This window comes from Silene latifolia, chromosome 10 (genome assembly GCF_048544455.1).
Source record: "Silene latifolia isolate original U9 population chromosome 10, ASM4854445v1, whole genome shotgun sequence".
Lineage (NCBI taxonomy): Eukaryota > Viridiplantae > Streptophyta > Magnoliopsida > Caryophyllales > Caryophyllaceae > Silene > Silene latifolia.
In genome coordinates, this window is record NC_133535.1 from 131,152,744 (window position 1) to 131,172,916 (window position 20,173).

At 40.1% G+C, this 20,173-nt stretch overlaps 2 protein-coding genes across 2 annotated transcripts; one reads left to right on the plus strand and one right to left on the minus strand.

Moving 5' to 3' along the window:
- Positions 1-2,562: 2,562 nt before the first annotated feature.
- LOC141608233 (uncharacterized) lies at positions 2,563-3,351 on the minus strand. The gene has a single exon (XM_074427596.1). It carries the CDS (start codon positions 3,349-3,351, stop codon positions 2,563-2,565), a length of 789 nt encoding a protein of 262 aa, XP_074283697.1.
- A 1,033-nt stretch (positions 3,352-4,384) lies between these two features.
- On the plus strand, positions 4,385-11,483 carry LOC141605957 (3-hydroxyisobutyryl-CoA hydrolase-like protein 3, mitochondrial). Its single transcript, XM_074424892.1, has 10 exons — positions 4,385-4,736; positions 7,330-7,431; positions 7,584-7,648; positions 7,961-8,095; positions 8,185-8,281; positions 9,285-9,414; positions 9,682-9,860; positions 10,184-10,311; positions 10,408-10,509; positions 11,002-11,483. Exons 1-10 carry the CDS (start codon positions 4,487-4,489, stop codon positions 11,101-11,103), a joined length of 1,290 nt encoding a protein of 429 aa, XP_074280993.1. The 5' UTR covers positions 4,385-4,486; the 3' UTR covers positions 11,104-11,483.
- The last annotated feature ends 8,690 nt before the right edge of the window (positions 11,484-20,173 follow it).

Below are 20,173 nucleotides of genomic sequence, written 5' to 3' on the forward strand. Positions count from 1 at the left end.
TCATATTATGCCTACCGACGAAGAAGGGATTCATAGTTGTTTGCCCTTATAAAGACTAATCTCAATTTCCATTTTAGAGGAAGATCCCATCAACTTTATTTTAATTCATTTTAAGTGAACTAATATCTAGCATGCGTGAATGAATAAACTAAGGTGATGGCTTAATAAGTATGTGACATCTGTATGTCCATGAAAACTAACATACAATCTATATGAGTCAATTTTCATGCATTTTAGTAGTAGGTGGTTTGATTTAGGCGGAATATGATACATTAACTAGCATGTGAATGAAAAACAATAAGAATAATAAAATGTAAAAACAATAATAGAGTCCTAGTGTGGCATATCCTATCAAAATGAACATAAATACAAGTTTGGAATCCATCCTTGGACCCGAGAAGCTTGTCTTGATGTTCCATCTTGATCCATGTAGCGGGAGTGAGCTCCAACCTCCATCTTTAGTCTTCTTTGAAATTACAATAAATAAAATTACATAATAAACCTATTTATTACATTCTAATTTCAAAAACCCAAAACTAAAGAAATAAAAAAAAGGAGATTCGAGATCTCATAATTACAAAAAAATTATGTTTCCTTCATTACGAAAACATAATTTGACTAAGGCCACACTAAGTATTACAAATTACAACCGATTGCAAAAATACATAAATTAAACCATCCAAACGATTCATTCAACTAAATAAAATGCATCAACTAAAAAAAAATTAAACATGCAAGACATAATTCTTTAATTATGTAGATTAATTTTATCCAAACCACCCATTTAAATTATCAAATTAAGTGACAATTCCTCAATTAATCACATTAATTTCAATCTTAGTTCATATTAAACTTGTAATATGAATTTAATCCGTCAAAATTTTAAACTGCTTTAAAATGATTATGTATCCATGAATTATGAACCGCTTCACAATAATTAATTGGCCACAACAAACCCAAAAAAAATTTTCTTTAAAATTTATCTCAGTAAAAACCGAAACAACTCAAAGAAAACTTTTCTCGATTTTACAGCTAAAACCGAAAAAAAAAAAAATTTTTAAATTTGTCCAGCACGTGAACAGTAACAGAAATCAAAAAAGGTTTTTTTTTTACTTTTCTCTCGGCTTGATAGACAAAACAACAAAAACAGCCCGTTTTTATTTCTTTCTTCTTGCGGTTTTTCTGTAAAAACCATAACAAAACAATTTTTTTTTTTTTATTCTGGCCACTGTGAACAGTAACAGGAAAAAAAAATTTCTTTTCTCGGATGCTTTTCAAATCGACATAAACAAAAAAAGCCGTAAAAAAACTTTAATCGGTTTTTCAGGAGAAACCGAAAAGAAAAAACAGTTTTTTTTTTTTTTAAAGTACTGTTCATCCGTGAACAGTAACAGAAACGGAAAAAAAAATTCCACGGCTCAAAAAAAAATCCAGCCAATTACCTTTTTTTTTCGCAAACCCTAATTATTGTTTACAAACAATTTTATGAAAATCATCAAAATTAAAATTCGTGGCCTTGGCTCTGATACCACTTGTGGGATTTATCTGTATGCATCCCTTTAAATATAAGGACTATAACGAATTAATCATGATGAAAGCATGTCATAAAATAAATTGCATAAACAAAAAGGGTAAAGAGATGACGAAATAACCTTCGGTCCTAGCTAATTCGGCCTATGAACAATATCACAATGATATTCTCCTATCAGTTGCACCCAAGATGCACCGAGAAAAGCCCTTTGATTTTGCTAGAATCGATTCCTAAATTTTCTGAAAAATTTTAGGTTATTTTTGTGTTTTTTCGATGAGAGGAGGCAAGAAGCGAGAAAAATTAGGTTAGGATTATTAGGGTAGAACAATGAGCTCCCTCTTCCTCTTATTCTAACCGAAAAAGAGGAGTGAATGGGGAGATATTTTTACCCTCCTAATTTTCGGCCCAATGCTAACCGAAATAAGAGAGATCCATTTCTCTTTTTTCGGTTTTTCCAAAAATGTATAAAATGTGTTAAATTGTCATCTAGTGAGGATCGAACCCATGACCTCTTGGTTTGAGTACCCTCACTATTACCACTATGACACATTCATCTTATTGATATTAAATATAACCGATTACATTTAATTACGAATTAACAGATTAATTCGTCCAAGCTAACATTACATACATTTAATTAAATATAACTTATTATATTCAATTTACGAATTGACAGTTAATTCGTCTCAACTAATATTATTTAATCTTCATTAAATAATTGTCTCATCAACACATTGACTAACTGTTTAGTCATATAAGGCATCAATGTGATTATATTTCTATAACCACATCTCTCAAACACATCCTATAGGTGTGACCTTTAGGGACCAGTTGATCACCGCCATCTGTATGATAATAACGTCAAACTTTCTAGCAAGCCAACCGTTATTAGGTAATCGTTAATCAACTGATTAAAATACGAAGTATAACCTTGTGAACCTTTAAGAGATTTATTAATGTTATCACACTAATTTGTGGAGGACACAAGCTCCAACAAAATCTTCATTAACTGTTAAGTCTCTTGGTGGTGTTCATTGCCTTCTTTGTGCAGCCTTTGCAAGATGTGGTAGTGGGTAGTTATTGTGGCCTCTCTTTTGCATAATTTCCACCATACAAGCTTGTAAACTTAGAAAAACATTGTCTAGTGTTTCAGCTGTCTCTGCTTTATATGCTTCAGTTACATTTTGCACCAACTTTTCAACTGTCTTTGCTGGGTTTTCATCTTGAATAGACTGAATTGATCTAAAGAAACCTAGATCTAAAATGTTCAAGTCAGGTGAGTTTGCTGGTTGTTGTGTTAACTTGATGTTAAATCCATTTGAATTGGCTGCCTCCATGAAATCTTTGTCTTTACCACTTATATGAGGCTTAACATTATCCTGTTGAATAGTTATATTCTTTGATGCAGATGCTGGCCATTTTTCTTTAATGGCTGGTATCACTAAGTTGATCAATGCTTCTTTTGTGACTGCCTTTGTGATAGATTCAACTGGTTTTGTGACTATTGTACCAGCTTCCCTATTCTTACTTTTTCTTTTTGCTGGTTCTTGGTAAGTAAATGGCCATATACCAACCTTTCCATCAAACAAAACTTCTCCATTTTCTTTGTATGTTGGCTTTGAAACTGCTGCTAAGAACATGATTTTTGTTATGTATCTCTTGCTTTTGCAACTTCTATAAGGAAGAGCTTCATTGCTGCCAATGTAGTATCTACACTCTGGATTGGTCATATAAAACCATTTTTCATCAATGTGTATGATAGTACCCATATCCTTGAACATTACACACCTCAATAGCCTATCAAAGACTAATTTCCCCATTACAAAATGTAACCTTATGTGTTTGTGGTCTTCACTTAAAGCTGGATGTATTGAACTTGTGTGAGACTTAATAAGTCCTTGTTTTACCCATCTATGGCAGGTAGATGGTGCATGCCCTATAGCCTTGCCCAACCTTTTCAGTGTTGTTCTCTTTGACACATCAAAGTGCCATTATGGCCTCTAATGGACAAGGTATCCTTTCTTTCCCCTTCTTTCCCTTGATCTTACTCCTCACATTAATAGGAACTTCATGTACTCTCTGTTGTTTTGCTGCTGTCCATATACTGAAAATGGATTTCCTTGTGACATTGAACATGCTTGCCGCTTCATTCATCTTCCTATGTGCAGGTTTCCCGTTTTTGCAGCTCTCAAACAGCAAGCATACCACCCTATGCCTCTCATCATCTGTTAGATTAGGTTTTTTCATGATGAAAATAACTGGATCTGTAATTTTAGTGAAAAAGTAATTGTAATTATTGAAAGTTGAAGTGTAATTTTTTGTTGTTGTAGTTGGAAATGTAAGCTGAACTAATCAGAACATTTGCTGCACTTTATGTACTCTAATTTCTTTGACTTGATGTTTTTTGGTGGGAGATTTAAAATTTCATGAAAAGTTCTTTTCCCACCCAATTTCCCTCCAACTTGTTTTCCCCCTCTTTTTTCATCAAAAATCAGGTAACAATGAAATTGGTGGGAAGATTAAGCTTGACCTCACTCCTTAACACAGCCACTTTATTTTCTAATTAAACACAAATAATGAAATTAATTGTCTTTTCTTGGTTGTTGAGCCAAAAGCAAATGGGTAGATAATATAAAAATGGAGGAAGTATTAGTTAGTGCTTTTAAGAATTTTAGGTTTTTTTTAACACATTTTGGTGCTTTTAACCTAAAAATATCTAGGGTGACCTGTTGTTTAGGTTACGTGTTTCCCGAGACTGTTATAAGAAGAATAGTAGATAAGATGAATTTAATTGGAATTACTGATAGGAAGGAGTAATATTTGCAGAACACCTATAAAATGAATTATTACTATGAAATAATCCTTAAAAGAATTTGCATCCAACAAAAGTTTTCAATCAATATCACAATATGTACATTTCATGTGAACAAAAAACACACTAAAAAATCCCCACTAATGTTGAAACTTTTGGACATTCCTCGATTCTTGATCACTCGATCCTCTTCATTTTCATCATCTACTACTTCTACTTCTACAGCCTTTATATTCTCGAGCTGCCACGCGTCACTCTTTAATTCGTCCCTCTCTAATCGGAGCTTCTCATCAATGGCGGCCGTCGATGAGTTCGTCAAGGGCACCGTTCATCCTAATGGCGTCGCTGTCATCACTCTTGATCGTCCCAAAGCTCTCAACGCCATGAATTTAGGTCTCTTTTCTTGTTCATTTTGCTTTTATTTTGTTTTAATCATGTTCAATTTTAGGTGTTCGTGTTTATTTATTGGAATTAAGGTCGATTATTAAGGTTATTGAAGTTCCTCGAATTATAGAATATAAGACCTACTATGTGACGGTTATTTATTGGTTAAACGCTCATTTATTAGTATCAGTGAGTGTTTTGATAATAATTATTAATTGAAAGAGAGAATGTTTTGAGCTGTATGTAAATCATTTTTATTGATGTACTCGTACTATTGAATTGGGAAGAATAAAAGTTGTAAGCTTTTATGATCATATTTTTTTGCCAGAAAAGGTATACAAATTCTAAAAGTGAGGCTGTGAGTTAATAGGAAACTAAATGTGTTGAAATTAAATGTGTTGTAAGTTGATATACTGAGGTTGGAAGAATTGAAGCTTTTAAGATGTTATACTCATAATTTACGAAAAATAGGGATGTCGAGCTCTTAGTATACCCAACCCCACCTCACCACTATAAGCACCTCCTGACTTAAGGTGGTAGTAGGGTGTTGGTGGTTGTAGTGGGTCGCGATGGTTGTGGGTGTTGGAGTTAAAGACGGGGAGGCAGTCGGCGATGGGGTGGTTGTGATGGTGAGGGGTAAGGAGTTAGATGAATTTGGGGGAAAGAGAGGGGTAAAGGAAATGATTGAGTAAGACAAACAAACATTGACAAAGGGAGTCATTAACTTTGATTCCCTTTCCCTTTCCCCAATCAAACGCCAAACGCCCCCTAACGTATTGAAAGCGAGGATGGTATAAGTTGGGAACTTCTATATTTGTCATAATCTAAAGGAGGTTGGACTACAAGTTAGGCAGAGGATTTGAAAGCAATGGTTGTAGAGAGAGGATGAAGGGTGGGTGTTAAGAAGAAGTGCAAATTTCCTCAAAGGATTGGTTATCGATATCAAAGGACAAATTGAAAGGAAAATGGAGTGTTTAGATGATTTCTCATGAGTTGAACAACTTAGCTTTCTGTAAACAGTTTTAGGAAGGCTGGAATTTATTCATTTTGGGGAGTTTCTTCATTTTTTTTTTTGTAGTTTTCTTCACTATGAGGACTAGATATAAAGTTGTGGCTTGTGTAACATGAAATAGTTGTAGGCAATTAGATATTCTCTTTTTAAGTGTATCACTATTGATGTTGACAAAGTGAAATCGGAAGGTTCGAATCCTAACAACCTCAAAACTCCTCAAAAACTCTCGAAGTGGAATTGCAGCACACGGTATGGGGGAGCCGGTGCACAACTAACCACTCTTCAAGCCCAATGGGCATTTGAGTGAGGGAGCGTAATAGGAATAATTATAATAGTTGGGCTTCAACCATCACCTTAAGGTTTTAGTTGAGATAGTTCATCTATCAGATTGTATCCATGTCACGTGTGTGGATGGATTGTTGGATACTTGGATTTGCTAATCAGTAGGTTGTCTTGATAATTAAATTGGTGAAACACTGCTTGTATGCTTATTTAGTCAGCCGTGTGAAATAGGTGGTGTTTGCCGTAAGCTGATACGACAACAAAAGTAACAATAATAATAAAACTACCCTACTTCTCAAGGACATCCGTAAATGGCAATGGAAGGATACCAAAGATCAAATCACAGGCTAAACATTCGGTAGGTGTGTAGATGGAAAATGAACTAGTTTTAAGATTTGTAAGTCGTAGAAAATCTATGTGATGGCCAGATTGGCGATGGCCTTGAAGCTCGAGAAAGTGAGAGGAGTCATTATAGCATTAGCTTCAAGTTGCATCATAATAGATGGTAAGGTAAATGGTCAAGCCGTTCTTTTTTGAGTAGCTAAAGTTGCACTTTACTCAGTGGATGTTTCTGAAGGGGTGTTGTTAGAGAGAAGATGGAATTGTAGATATGATACCAATGAAGTTACACTGATGTAGATGTGTAAGGCTATGCGGTTTCATAATCCTAAATATAGTTCCTCAATTGCTGTTCATTCACCAAGGTCTGGACATTAGGATTATACGTGCGATGGTACACTTTTATTGTTATTATTAATTTTTGGTTATTTCTCCCTGTTGGTTGTAAATTTATAAATTACTTGTTTTTACTATCATTCTGTTAACCCATTTTTTGTAACCAAGCATTATACCTTGAATGTCAGCATAGTGGCGTAGTCACCAAGGATAACAACTACGGAGTAGTTCGTAAATTGTAACTAGTAACTAGTATTGCATACTATATACAGAGTACTAGGGTAATTTTACACTCCCTTAATGTACTGTTTACATTCTCTCATGCAAATCACAGTTTCAAAAGTTTCTCTCTCAAGTGAGAGTGACATAATAAACATCAAGTGCAAAAGGCACTTCCTTATATAGCAGACACCACAAAAATTAGAACTATTACTCCATATTTAGTATATAGGTGTATGTGGGGCTACTGTATTTTCCAAGCTCTGATATAGCATTGGCTGACAATTGTGCGGCCAAAATTATCAGAGCCGAGCTCATACTTCAGTACTTTACTTTTGCTTTGTGATATATGATGTGAGGGAGAATTTGTCACTGTATGTCTTTTACCACACCTCATTTAACTAGTTACTTCAGATATGGACATAAAGTACAAAAGCTTTCTTGATCAATGGGAAGAGGATCCAAGGGTGAAATGTGTTCTAGTTGATAGTAGTTCATCCCGGGCTTTCTGTGCTGGTAAGTACTGAAACCTAATTCTGATATAACTAATCCTGTTTTAAACATTCTTGGCTCTTGGGAGGTTGATGTTCTTGCCATAATTACTAGTGCGATGTTTTTAGATCACTAATTGGTACCATATTGTGGTGACCTAATTGTGTGAAATGCAGGAATGGATATTAAAGGTGTTGTTGCGGAGATTCGAAAGGACAAAAGCACGCCTCTTGTCCCCAAGGTTTTTCTTATCACTATTATTTTCATGAAATTGATAACCCTTGTCATATTTGGATTATATGTCTTCTATTTAAAACTCATTTGATCGTTACTGCTGATTGTTTCTATCTTTGTCTGCTGTTCTCTTGTGTATGGATCGGCCATTTCATTAAATTCAATGCCTAAGTAACATACTTGCATTAGTTGAGATTCTCCGTTTCTCTGTATTGTCTTTATTTAGATTTATATTGGTGTGTTTTGGTAAGAGTAAACTTTGTACTTTGATCCAAGGTTTTAGTTTGTTCTCAACTTGCATGGCTGCATCTATCGTCAGGTGTTCTCTGCTGAGTATACTTTGATATGCAAGATAGCAGAATACAAAAAGCCATATATATGCTTGATGGATGGGATAACCATGGGTTTTGGTATTGGCTTATCTGGCCATGGCCGATATCGCATTGTGACAGAGGTATTGGGCATAATAGATTTATTTTTGTTCCTTAAAATCAATGCTGAAAGTCAAATTTTGTTGTTGATTTGCATAATTTCTCTTCACAGAAAACTCTTCTTGCAATGCCAGAAAATGGTATTGGTTTGTTTCCTGATGTGGGATTTTCGCACATAGCTGCAAACAGTCCTGGAGAAGGATCAGTTGGTATGCTTTATTTTCACTGCATCATTCATCATTCATTCTTTCCTTGTGATCGAAAGAAAAATAAAATTAAAATAAAGCCAATGAAAATAAAAGGTCGATTTTCTTATAATAACACGATAAATAATATAATGTGTTACTTCTTTGAATGATGTGGCAATTTGATTAAAACCATCATGTTCGTATGTTGGATGGATATGAGATTTTTCAGAAAGCCATCAAAGATTTTGACTGGAAGTAGATTTGTTACATAGTTGTCTACTTATGCTCCTTGGTGAGGGGGACTTTTCCGAAAGCTAAATACATTCAATAGAGCTGTGTGTAAGCAAATACGACTGGTTTCTCCAAAATGAGCCATGCTAAGTGGTTTTTTAGCTGGTGAAGGTGGCTTTATCAGATGATCGAAGTCATCAAACCCCTCCCTCCCATTCTTGGTAACTAGCTAAGTTACATCATTATTGGCCTAGTGTCTCAATAGAGCTTCCCACTTCAACTGGGAATCTGGGATATGTCGTGCAGACATGTGCAGCATTTTCCTCACTATGGCACAGAAAATGAGACAACCATTTAATAATCTCTTATGAAATGGAAAAAAGCGCAAATTTCTGCTTTAGCTCAAATTTTAAAAGAGAAGATCTCATACTACCTTAATTCAATACTTCTTAATTGTATGTGTGACAATTGCTTGCTTATATGTCAGACGGTCTCTTAAGAGACTAATTTTTGCTTACATTAACCATCAAACTACCCAAGTCTTTAAAAGAAAAAAAATACATATTAGACTCTCTTAAATGATAGAACTAGCAGCTGACTGAGCACAATCTATCTTTTAAATTATTTCAGTCAAAAGCACACTGGATCTTCTTAGATATCCACAGCCTTAGATTGGGGGCTGCTTGTTGTTCTATGCTGTGAACCCAATTGAGAAATTCTGAACATTGCTATCTGATTTTTCATCTGTAATAATGCATTCTGAGTGAAATGAACAATTATCTTACTCCTGTAGGTGCTTATCTTGGTATGACTGGGAAAAGAATATCTAATCCAGCTGATGCTCTTTACGTTGGCCTTGGGACCCACTATGTGCCATCAGGACACCTAGGTTCTTTAAAAGAAACCTTACTGGCCTCTACATTGTATGTACATCCTTCAAGTTACCCATGAATTTGCGATGCTGTATTAGTTTGTCGGTCAAGCAAAAAGAGTGGGCACTGCTAGCTGTGTTCTCATGATCATTTAATGGTGCCCATGGGTGCATGTACCTTGTTTGTGAATTTGAAACTTAGGTGTAGAACACGGGTTTCAATCATCCAAGGTCAAGTGCAAGTAAAGTAAACGTGTTACAAGCGTTTTCTTTTTTTTTAAAAACTTCATTTCTGAGATAGGTCTTTTCTATCTGACAGTTCGGAGGATCCTAACCAGGACGTTGCTGCAGTGATCTCAAAATACAGCACGCAGCCCGAGACCGAGCCACAGCTGAAGCTGCTTCTGCCACATATTGCTTCTACCTTTGAACCAAACAAGTCAGTCAGCAAGATAGTTGAAGATTTGAAAAGGAATCAAGATAGCTCTGATGTCACGGGTAAGCTACTTAATTCTATCTTATTTTGGCTTGTCGGCTATCTGATTCCAACTGTTTCATATTCGCCTTTTGGGACTCAGGAATTTACTTCCTCCATTATGATCTATGAATAGACTTTCAAGTTTCTTTTGCACAAAAGTTAAGGAACATAATAACATGTGGATGGAAATGCAAGTTGATGAACGACGTGGACTAACGAACTACAATGATTTCAAATAAAATACAAAATGGAAAGACTTTTAAGCGCAAACATCATTCCTGGGCACCCAAAAATAGAAGCGAGGTGGTTTATTCATGCTAAAATGTGGTTATTCTACGAATAGTGGCAGGATGGGCCAAAGAAGCATTGGAAGGGCTTGGTAAAGGAGCTCCATTCTCCGTCTGCTTAACACAACAATTATTTGCTAAAGTGGCATCTGGCGTCAGAAGCAATGATTCGAATTTATCAAAAGTATGTTATACCGCAGATTGTTCATATTTACTCTTTTGATAGCTGTTTTTAGTTTTTAAGGTTGGTTGCTTTATTTAATCAATGCTTGTTATTTAGCTGAACGGAGTCATGAAGCTGGAGTATAGAATTGCTGTGAAGTCTTCTATTAGAGACGATTTTGCTGAAGGTGTCCGTGCAGTTCTGGTTGACAAGGATCAGGTCCGTTTTCTTCTCCAATGTAACCCTTTTACATGTCATGCTGGTGAAGTTCTTCCACATCTGATAGATTACAACTAAACATGGCTAAAGTTACCCGACCCAAACCCAGGAAGAACTACCTGAAGTAGACTAAAAAAGAACCCAAAGCAGACCCAAACCCAAATAGATCTGGTCCGAAATGACTAATTTGTAACAAACCCTCTATGCACCACGACCCGAAACGACCCAAAAATAACCCGAGTGACTTGTAGTCGCTCATCGATAGCTAACCGAACCTGAAATGATCAAATAAAAGTGCATTGACATGTCCATAACCTGTAATGACCATACTTCAATCGGTCCTGACTGACTCATTTGCCGAGTCTACAACCTACTCGCAGTTGCATCAATTTATGCTGCGGTTTAGCTGTAAGTAAACATTCATGTGCATATGCTTGATAAATTGCGCTTTTTCTCAACATACTACTGGCATAATCCTTGCTTCTGTTGCAGAACCCAAAATGGAACCCATCTAATGTAGAGGAAGTTGACATCAAGGAAATAGAGACCCTCTTTGAACCATTAGAGCCAAGAGTCGAAGAATTGAAGGTTTAATTGGAGTACAATCTTCTCAGTTGGAAGATTGCATTCATTTCACTTTCAGTTTCAGTGAGTAAAATTAAGAGTTATGAATTCGCTTCGATTAAAAGCGAACTTATGGAATATGGACCTGATTTGTTAATGAAATAAATTTGTGATTTTCTCAGTAGTCGTTTCTAGAATTACATATTCTCGTATGAAAGGGGTCGCAAGTACCCTAGTTCATTGATGTTCACACTTTGTTTGTAAGAGCATAGACCAATAAAGTGAAAATGTAAAACTAGTCTATATAGGAAGACATCAAATTCTATATTTTCCAATTGATGGTTTAAGTTTTTATATGGGAGAAATACTAAATAAGAAAGAAAATTAATATGAGAATTTATTTTTGGTTAGCGTGTTATTTTCCGTTTGATGTGTGATTGGGTAGGTCCGAGTTTGGTTGGCAGTGGTGTTGGATCGGTTGGATACGGTGGTCTCCAACTCAAAATTCATGCTGTTGTTTCCATGTTGCTTGTTCATTTTGTTCTTCCTAATAATAATCTCTTGTAGATATAATAAAAAGATGAGTTTGTGTCCGGTCTATGTTGGCGGCATCTTAGGATGGTTTCCTATGGTGTTCATGGCCATGCGTTTGGGTGAGGAGTCATTTGTGTTTTGGTCCGTCTGTTGGCGTGGTCTCTCGGGTTGTTGGTCTTTGGTTTGTCTTGTTCGATTTTCAGGATGTAGGAGTTTTTTTCTCCATTAGAGGCAAGTTTGTTTAGCTTGCACTCGATATTTCCTTTCTACGTCCTCGTGGCGTAAGTACATCCTGTTTTTCTCACTCGTCAAAGCAACTGTTTCGATGGTCTTTGGGAGTCTCGTGCCATGGAGATGCCGCGCATGATGAAGCTCGTGTCCAAGCTACCGTACTCCATCAACATGTAGGAGTTACCCGACATCTCATCTTTCGTAGTCTATTAATAAGATATTGTACTTTTAATTTCAATAATGTAATAGGTATGTACGACTCTGAGAGTCATGCTATTAATATGTAAACATTATTTTTACTCCTGCCAAAAAAAAGCTAACGTTAGATAGCTTATTATTAGCTATAAAATAGTGATTTACAATGAATGCATACATCAATCATTCATTTAATAGAATATCTATATTTAGTAAGTGTCGTTTTTAACACTCTTCCTTTACACTTAATTTTGGCATTCCAAACTTGTTCCTTAATTCTTCAAATTTTTGTTTAGGCAACATTTTTGTGAAAATATCTCCGAGTTTGCTCGTGTAGGGCAATACTGTAGATTGATTTCACCTTCTCTTTGTTCCTAATCTAGCTTCAAATTTATTAAGTGTTCTGCAAATGATGCAAAATGGATATTCGGCAAGTTTTAAAAGGAAAATATATATGAACAAAAAAGTAAAGAGATTGCTGAAATTCCAATGCGGAACAAGTTTTTTTTCTCTTTTATGGTAATTCCCCCCAAAAAAAAGAGGTTAACAGAATGGAGCAAGACGACTCTTGGCTATATGACATAAAAGGCCGTATTGTAATTTTAACAATCTCTTTTCGTTTTTGATCATATATATTTCATGAATTTCTTTCAAAACTCACCGAATATCCATTTTGCATCATTTGTAGAACACTTGATAAATTTGAAGCTAGATTAGAAATAAAGAGCAGGTGAAATCAATCTAGAGTATTGCCTAAACAAGAGCAAACTCGAAGATATTTTCACAAAAACGTTGCCTAAACAAATATTCGAAGAATTAAGAAACAAGCTTGGAATGCCAAAATTAAGTGTCAAGAAGGAGTGTTAAAAATGACACTGACTAAATATAGATATCCTATTAAATGAATGATAATCTATGTATGCATTCATTGTGAATCGCTATTTTATTAGCTAATAAGTTACTATATAATGTAACATTAGCTTTTGTTATCTCATATACATATAAATTAAGAGTCATCTTGCTCCGGATACCGCCTGATGGTTTTTTATAAGGAAAAAATGTTAAATAAGAAAGAAAATTTATATGACAATTTATTTTGTTTTTATTTTTATATGTACATCACAATATCACATAATAAAAGCTAATGTTACATTATATACTTATATAGTACGGAGTAACTTATTAGCTAATAAAATAGTGATTCACAATGAATGCATACATGATCATTCATTTAATAGGATATTTATATTTATATTTAGTAAATGTCAGATCATTTTTAACACCAATACCAAATTTGGAAAGGGAAGGTATAGGATTCGATCATTCCTGCGTATGATTAGCTAAAGTCAGTAATTTTGTTTCCAATGTCATTTTTGCATCCGGTCTTAGATAAAGAGATTCAATTATCTAAAGATAGGGGTAAGTGGCCTTAAACATACATTGTTGAAAAGCACTACGGATATGTCTAAACCTGACACTAACACAAAAAGATAATCATGTCGTAATAAGAATCAAGTTGGTGAAGAACGGAAAACTGGGCACAAGCGTTTTCATCCAACATCTTCCATACAACATATACCTCGCAAATACCATCGATCCATATGAGCTACGAAATGACGAGAACAAAGTGTACTTACAACACTAGAGAACGAATAGATAGCCATTAGACTTGTCAAATTAAATGGGTCGGATGTCCCGGGTCGGATCATACATGTCGGTCAGAATACGCATTGAAATTTGGATCAAATGGGTTTCGGGTTGAGTTAGGATCAAGGATCAAAAAAAATTTGGCCTCTTTTATTTTATCAGTTTTTAAGCCGAAAAATACATACTTTTTAAAATTAAATCATATTTAGTATTAATAATATAATTATATTCATTACTTATGATTGTGGTTGTTCCGGGTGTAATTCCGGAGCAGGATTGTGACCACTTGAGCTTGTAGAATGATGTCGTTGTTCGTCTCTTCCTTTCACTCTTTCCTGTAAAGATGAACAAACAGAGGGTTCGGCTTGGGGCCGAGCGTACTCACTCCGACGCTCAAGTTAGTAAACTTAGAGGGGGTAAGTTGTATGTTTAACTTGGCCAATTATATTGTAGAGAGATAAGGGAGTTTTATACCAGATTATTCAGTCGGTTTCTCAATGAGAGATGTGGAGTATTTATAGACTTTCACCTTTTGTCACGTAGTGGCCAAGTGGCGTAGCAGGTGGAAAGACTGTCTTACCCTCGGCCGAGGGACCCATGACAGGCCGACAGGCCTGGTTGACTCCATGCCGAGGGGACTGGATGCGAGTACACGGATATGCCTCTCGGCCGGCTAGTTGCCGAGCCGAGACCCAAGTGACAGGCCGACAAGCTTTGTCGGTTAGGCCGTTTTTCCTTTGACTTGTTGTATTTTAGCTTTGACCTTGGTCAATGTGTTGACTTGGTCAGCGGGTGCAGAATATGCCCCATCAATTTGCCCCAGCGTAGTCTATGCCGTGGTATGGACCTTCGATGCGTGTTGAGCGTATTCTGCGCATGTCGAACTTCTTCCTCGGCTTGGTCTGTTCGGCCGTACCATATCCCCCTCCACATTGTTGTGTAATGGACATCGAATGTGGAAAAGAAAATGGCGCTGGCCGAGACCAAGGTTGGGAGTACCGTGTGCTTTTGATTGCCCCCGGCCGGTGCTGCCAAGCCTGGTTGATCAGCTGGCCGTTGGCAAGTAGATACCAAGGAGCGTGTCGGAGAAGATAGGTTACTGTATGTCGATTGACATTCCGTGGCTGCATGCTTGACACGTGGCCTGGTATTGATTGGTGGACGATTCATGGGCTTTGCTCGATTGGTCCATCGAATGGGCTTTGCTCTATAAATAGAGCAAAGTGTGCCCCTCATTTTGTCTTTGTGCAAACTTTTTTTTTCTTAAAAATTTCCTCTCTCTAGTTTTCGAAGAGTTTTCTCTCTCTAATTTTCGAAGCGTTACTCGGCGTAACACTTTCTTTCAAGGTAAAAACAAATTCTTCCCCAACTTTTATTTGTTAAGTATTCGTTTGCCACCATGTCTGCTGCTGACGCTCCGGCTAGTACCTCAACCCGGGGCGAACCGCGCGTCCCGATGAACAGAGAGCCATCGGTTGTCACCCCGGTAGGGTTCGGGGGTCGCAAGTCGCCTTCTCCTGAAATCGACGAGAAATATCTCGAGGATTTTGACGATGATGAGGAGGAAAAGACCCAATCGATTCGAGAGAGGCCGCATTACTTGTGGCACGGCGAAGCCTGCTCGATTAAACCTGATCGCGTTTGGACGAACAAGTTCGCTTCCGTCTCCGGGCCTGAACTTTTCGAAGACCACTACAACTTCGGCAGGGGGTATAGAATTATTGTCCCTGTGGGTGATCAGTTAGTCTGTTGCCCTCCCGAAGGTTGTATAGGCGTGTATATTAGACATCTGGAGTATGGACTCCGTTTTCCTCTTCATGAACGCGTCTCGGCCATAATCAAAGCCATGAATGTCGCCGTGGCACAACTGCATCCGTTGGCCATTAGGACGATTATTGGCTTCGTATGGTTTTGTCTCTTTAAGGGGGTGGCCCCAACGGTGAACCTTTTCCGCCGGCTCCACCATCTTCGGCTGTCTACCCAAGGCGTCATGGGGTGGTACAGCGTGCAGACCGAGCTGGGTTACGTGACCGTCTCCAAGCTGACATCCTGCAAAGACTGGAAGGGGCGGTGGGTATATGTTGAGGTTCCGGAGGACTATCCATCGCCTTGGTCCTTCCGGCGCCGCGTCAATTTGCTTGTTGTGAGAGTCAGGGGGAGCATGAAAGATATGTCTCCCGTAATAAGATTAAGATGGACGCCAAGAAGGTTTATCTTAATGACGACGAAGTGCGGGCAATGAGCATGTTTGAGGCTGAGAAGGATGGCACGCCGAAGAGATGGATGCCCCCGACGCAGATCGTCCTTCAAGACGAGCCGATTTGTCACGTCGGCCTCATACCGGCCCTCAGCCAGGGTGAGTGGGGTCGGTATGAGGCCCTCCTTTGCTTTTATGCTTCGATATTTGAGCCTCAATTTACTTCTTTCGCTTAACTCCTGCTTTGTTTCTTGCAGATCGATTTGGCCGGGATCTCTCTGTCTCCATCCTAAGCAAGTTGGGACTTGACCAGGATAGGAGAGTTATTGAACTGCACCCCAAGGCCGGCCGCGCCGCGTGATCGCAAGCAGGCCCCGCACGAACTCATGGAGCAGGCGTTGAAAGCAATGGACGTGGGGGCGACTCAAGCAGAGATTGGCGGTAACGTGCCGCGCCGGAGACCAAAAGCAACGTCTTCGGCGGCTACGACGTCAACTCCAACTCGATCTCCAATCCCCATAGTCCAAAAAGATAAGGAGGTCGTCAATGTTGACGAGGACCTCACCGTTCTGGAGGGTCCTCCTCCTTCACATAAGAGGAAAGAAACAACGCCTGCTGCTGCTGTTACCGAGGCAGGGAAAGAGAAGGGGTCAGCCGGCCCTCTATCCAAGAAGGCTAGGACTGGTACGGATCTAACCCATGGCTCGGATTTAGCAGGTTCCTTATGCATTCCTGATGACAGGCTTTCTGATATGTCGATGAATGTTGACATGGACGCTTTGTCTGGGTTTTTTCTAGATCAGCCGTCGCCAGCTATTGTTCTCACCGAACGGCAATTGGAGAAGCAGCCTGTGCAGATGGGCGACAAAAATGTCGCCGCCGACGCTTCGTCCGAGAAGGCTTCCTTCGTTCAGCTCAGGGCGGACGACATGAGGTTGGCCAAAAGGCTGGTGAAGTGGGCTGACGTTGCCGGCACTCATCTTATCCAGCAAGAAAAGCTCGTGGCTCAAACTGCCCCTACGCTCGAACGACTTAGGCTTGAGCTTGCCGCTTCTAGGGAGGAGGCCGAGAAGACGAAGCAGGACTTCTTGGCCACCATGAAGGACTTCCTCGCTGAGCGAAAGCTTAAGGAGGACGCTGAGAAGGTGGTCCTGGCCGAGAGAGCTAAGGTTGAGTCCGCGTTGGCTGATGCCGCTAAGTTGTGGGAGGAGAGAAACAAATTTGAGGGCGGTTATAAGACCATGGTTGAGCAGAGGGAAAGATGGAAGACCCTGCATTCGGCCGAGGCGAAGGAACATAAGGGCACAAAGGCTATCCTTGCTCAGAGGGAGAAGGATATTGAGCTGCTGAAAACCGTCATCATCCCTGAAATGTGTCCCCGGTACCGGGACCAAGCTGAAGATGCTACAAGGGATGCGATTAAGGAGCTCCTTCCTGAAGGCACTTTTCCGTGGCAAGATTTTGACAAGCTTCTGGATGAGAAGGCGGCTGTTGCGGAGGCCAAGGCCGCGGCCGAGGCGAAGGCTGCTCAGGAAGCTGCGGCCAAGGCGGCCCATGATGCTAAGGTGAAGGAGGCTAGAGAGGAGGCTGAGAAGGCAAAGGCACGTGATGCTGCCAAGTCGTCCTCTGGGCCGTCCACCGACGGTGATGCTGCTGCTGCTGCCGGTGGCGAGCGGCAACAAGCATAGGGAGACGGGCGGTCTTCACCAGATTCACCTGGCCCTTCGGACAGCTTCAGCTGTTCGGGGGCCAACTTTTGAGCCTTTCCTCCCTGCCATCCTTTTGGCGCCTCATGTCTGAAATGTTGTAATTTTTGTTGTTCCTTCTTTTTTTGTTAAACTTTGGTAGGTTGAGCTTAGGCTATCCCTATAGGGACGACCGTCGACTTTATTTTGTCTCACTTGTAAACATTTTTAATGAAGTTTGTTTATTTGCCTTCGGCTTGGTCGAGGCTTTGATCTCATCCTCCATTCAGTTGTCTTCTTACGTTTTTAAACATATTGAGCGCTTTTTTTTCGTTTTACCTTCGGCTTGGCCGAGGCAATTAGATTGCGTATCTCAACTGTACTTAAACGTTTTTAGCATAGTGGTCGTGCCCTTTGCTGCACCTGAACAGGCCGAGGTAGCAAGATTCACGTTTCCCAATTTGCTCAGCAACATGTTGGCATGTCGGTCGCTTCCTCCTCCGCTCTTGATCTGGCCGAGGCGGTCAGATTTGCGCTTCCCAACTGTTGTTGTAAACATGTTAGCATATCGGTCGTTTCCCCGTCACTCCCGGCTTTGGCCGAGGCAATCGAGGTTACGGCTCGACTGCATTCGTATCTATAGACATATTGATCGCTTCCTCTGCCACTCTTGGATTGGCCGAGGCGATCATTTGCGTTTCTCAACTGTACTTATACGTTCTTAAGCATGTTGGTCGCTTTCGCGAGTATCAACTGCATTTGTAGTGACTGCCCGGCTTTGGCCGTGGCGTCTACTTTGGTACGACTACGGAGGGGACAAGCATTTCGATGGAAAACTTGGATCACTCTTCATTAGATATAATCACGCGTTGGGGTGCCCACAAAGGTCTCGGACACCTCCGCCGTTATACGAAATATTTCTTAAGGTTGTCTGTGTTCCAGTGGCTCATTAGAGGCACACCCTCCATGTCTGTCAGCCGGTATGTCCCCGGCCTCATTTCTTTAACCACCTTGTAGGGTCCCTCCCAGTTGGCCGTCATCTTAACATGGATGTTTCCTTTGTTGGTTGCGGCCGACTTTCTCAGGACTAGATCTCCTACTCTTAAGTCCCTTTTGTGGACCCTACAGTTGTATGCTCTTCTCATTCGGTTTTGATATACTGCCAAGTTGAGCCGTGCCGTATCTCGACTTTCTTCGACCAGGTCTAGGGAGGCTCTCAGGCCTTCTTCATTATCGACTGGGTTAAAGGTTTGCATTCTGAATGTCGGCACCGCTGCTTCAATTGGCAGGACGGCCTCAGACCCATAGACTAGGTGGAATGGACTGTGCCCTGTTGCTTCTTTCTCCGTGGTTCGAAGGGACCACAGGACGCCGGGTAGTTCATCAGCCCATCTTCCCTTTAGATCTTCAACCTTCTTCTTCAACCCGTTCAGTATTGTTTTATTAGCTGCCTTCGCCTGCCCGTTGCTCTGAGGGTGGCAGACGGAGGAGTATGCAAATTTGATACCGAGCTCTTCCAACCAATTCATCACCATGTCGCTCCAAAACTCTCGGCCGTGGTCAATTACAATGACTTGGGGTAACCCAAAACGAGTTATGATGTTCTCCCAAATCACCTTTCTTACGGCCGCCGTGGTCTTGGTAGGTACCGCGACAGCCTCGACCCATTTGGTGAAGTAGTCAACGGCGACGATCAGGTACTTCCTTCCTCCGGAGGCCGTCGGAAACGGTCCTAATAAATCCATCCCCCACTGTGCAAATGGTAGGGGATTAAGTACTGGTTGCAGGTCTCGGGAAGGTGCATGTATTACCGGAGCATGCATCTGACAATTCTTGCACTTCTTGGTTTTTGCCCTGGAATCTTTCAGCATGGTAGGCCAGAAGTAGCCGGCTCGGAGAGCTTTGTGGGCTAGCGTTCTCGCCCCCATGTGATGTCCGCAGATGCCTTCGTGAATCTCTGTCAGTATAAGCTCCGCGTCGGCTGGGCCGACACATTTCAAGAGTGGTCTTATTACGGACCTTCTGTACAATTCTCCTTCGAACACTAAGTACCTTGCAGCGATCCTTCTTATCTTCTGAGACAGACTGCGGTCCTCCGGCAACTCTTTTGTCAGCTTGTATTTCATTATCGGAGTCATCCACGTCGTCTCGGCTTCGATGTCGCCCACCATGCCGACGGTCTCGGTAATGCTTTTAGCATTTCGATATCCACCAAAGACACGGTTCGACCGACATTTTTGATGCTTGAACTGGCAAGTTTTGAGAGAGCGTCGGCTCGGTTGTTCTCAGACCTGGGGATGCACTGTATTTGGAAAGATTTCAATTTTGAGGTGTCAGCTTTTACCCTCTCCAGGTACCTTACCATCCCATCGTCTCGAGTCTCATACTCTCCTCGGATTTGATTAGTCACTAAGAGCGAGTCTGTTTTCAACACAATATGCTCCGCCCCGGCAGCTCTAGCTAACTCGACTCCAGTTATCACCGCCTCATATTCGGATTCGTTATTTGAGGCCGAGAAGGTAAACTTCAAGGCGTACTCAAACTCGTTTCCGTTAGGGCTGATGATAAGGATGCCGGCTCCTAAACTGTTCGCCGTGGAGGACCCGTCGGT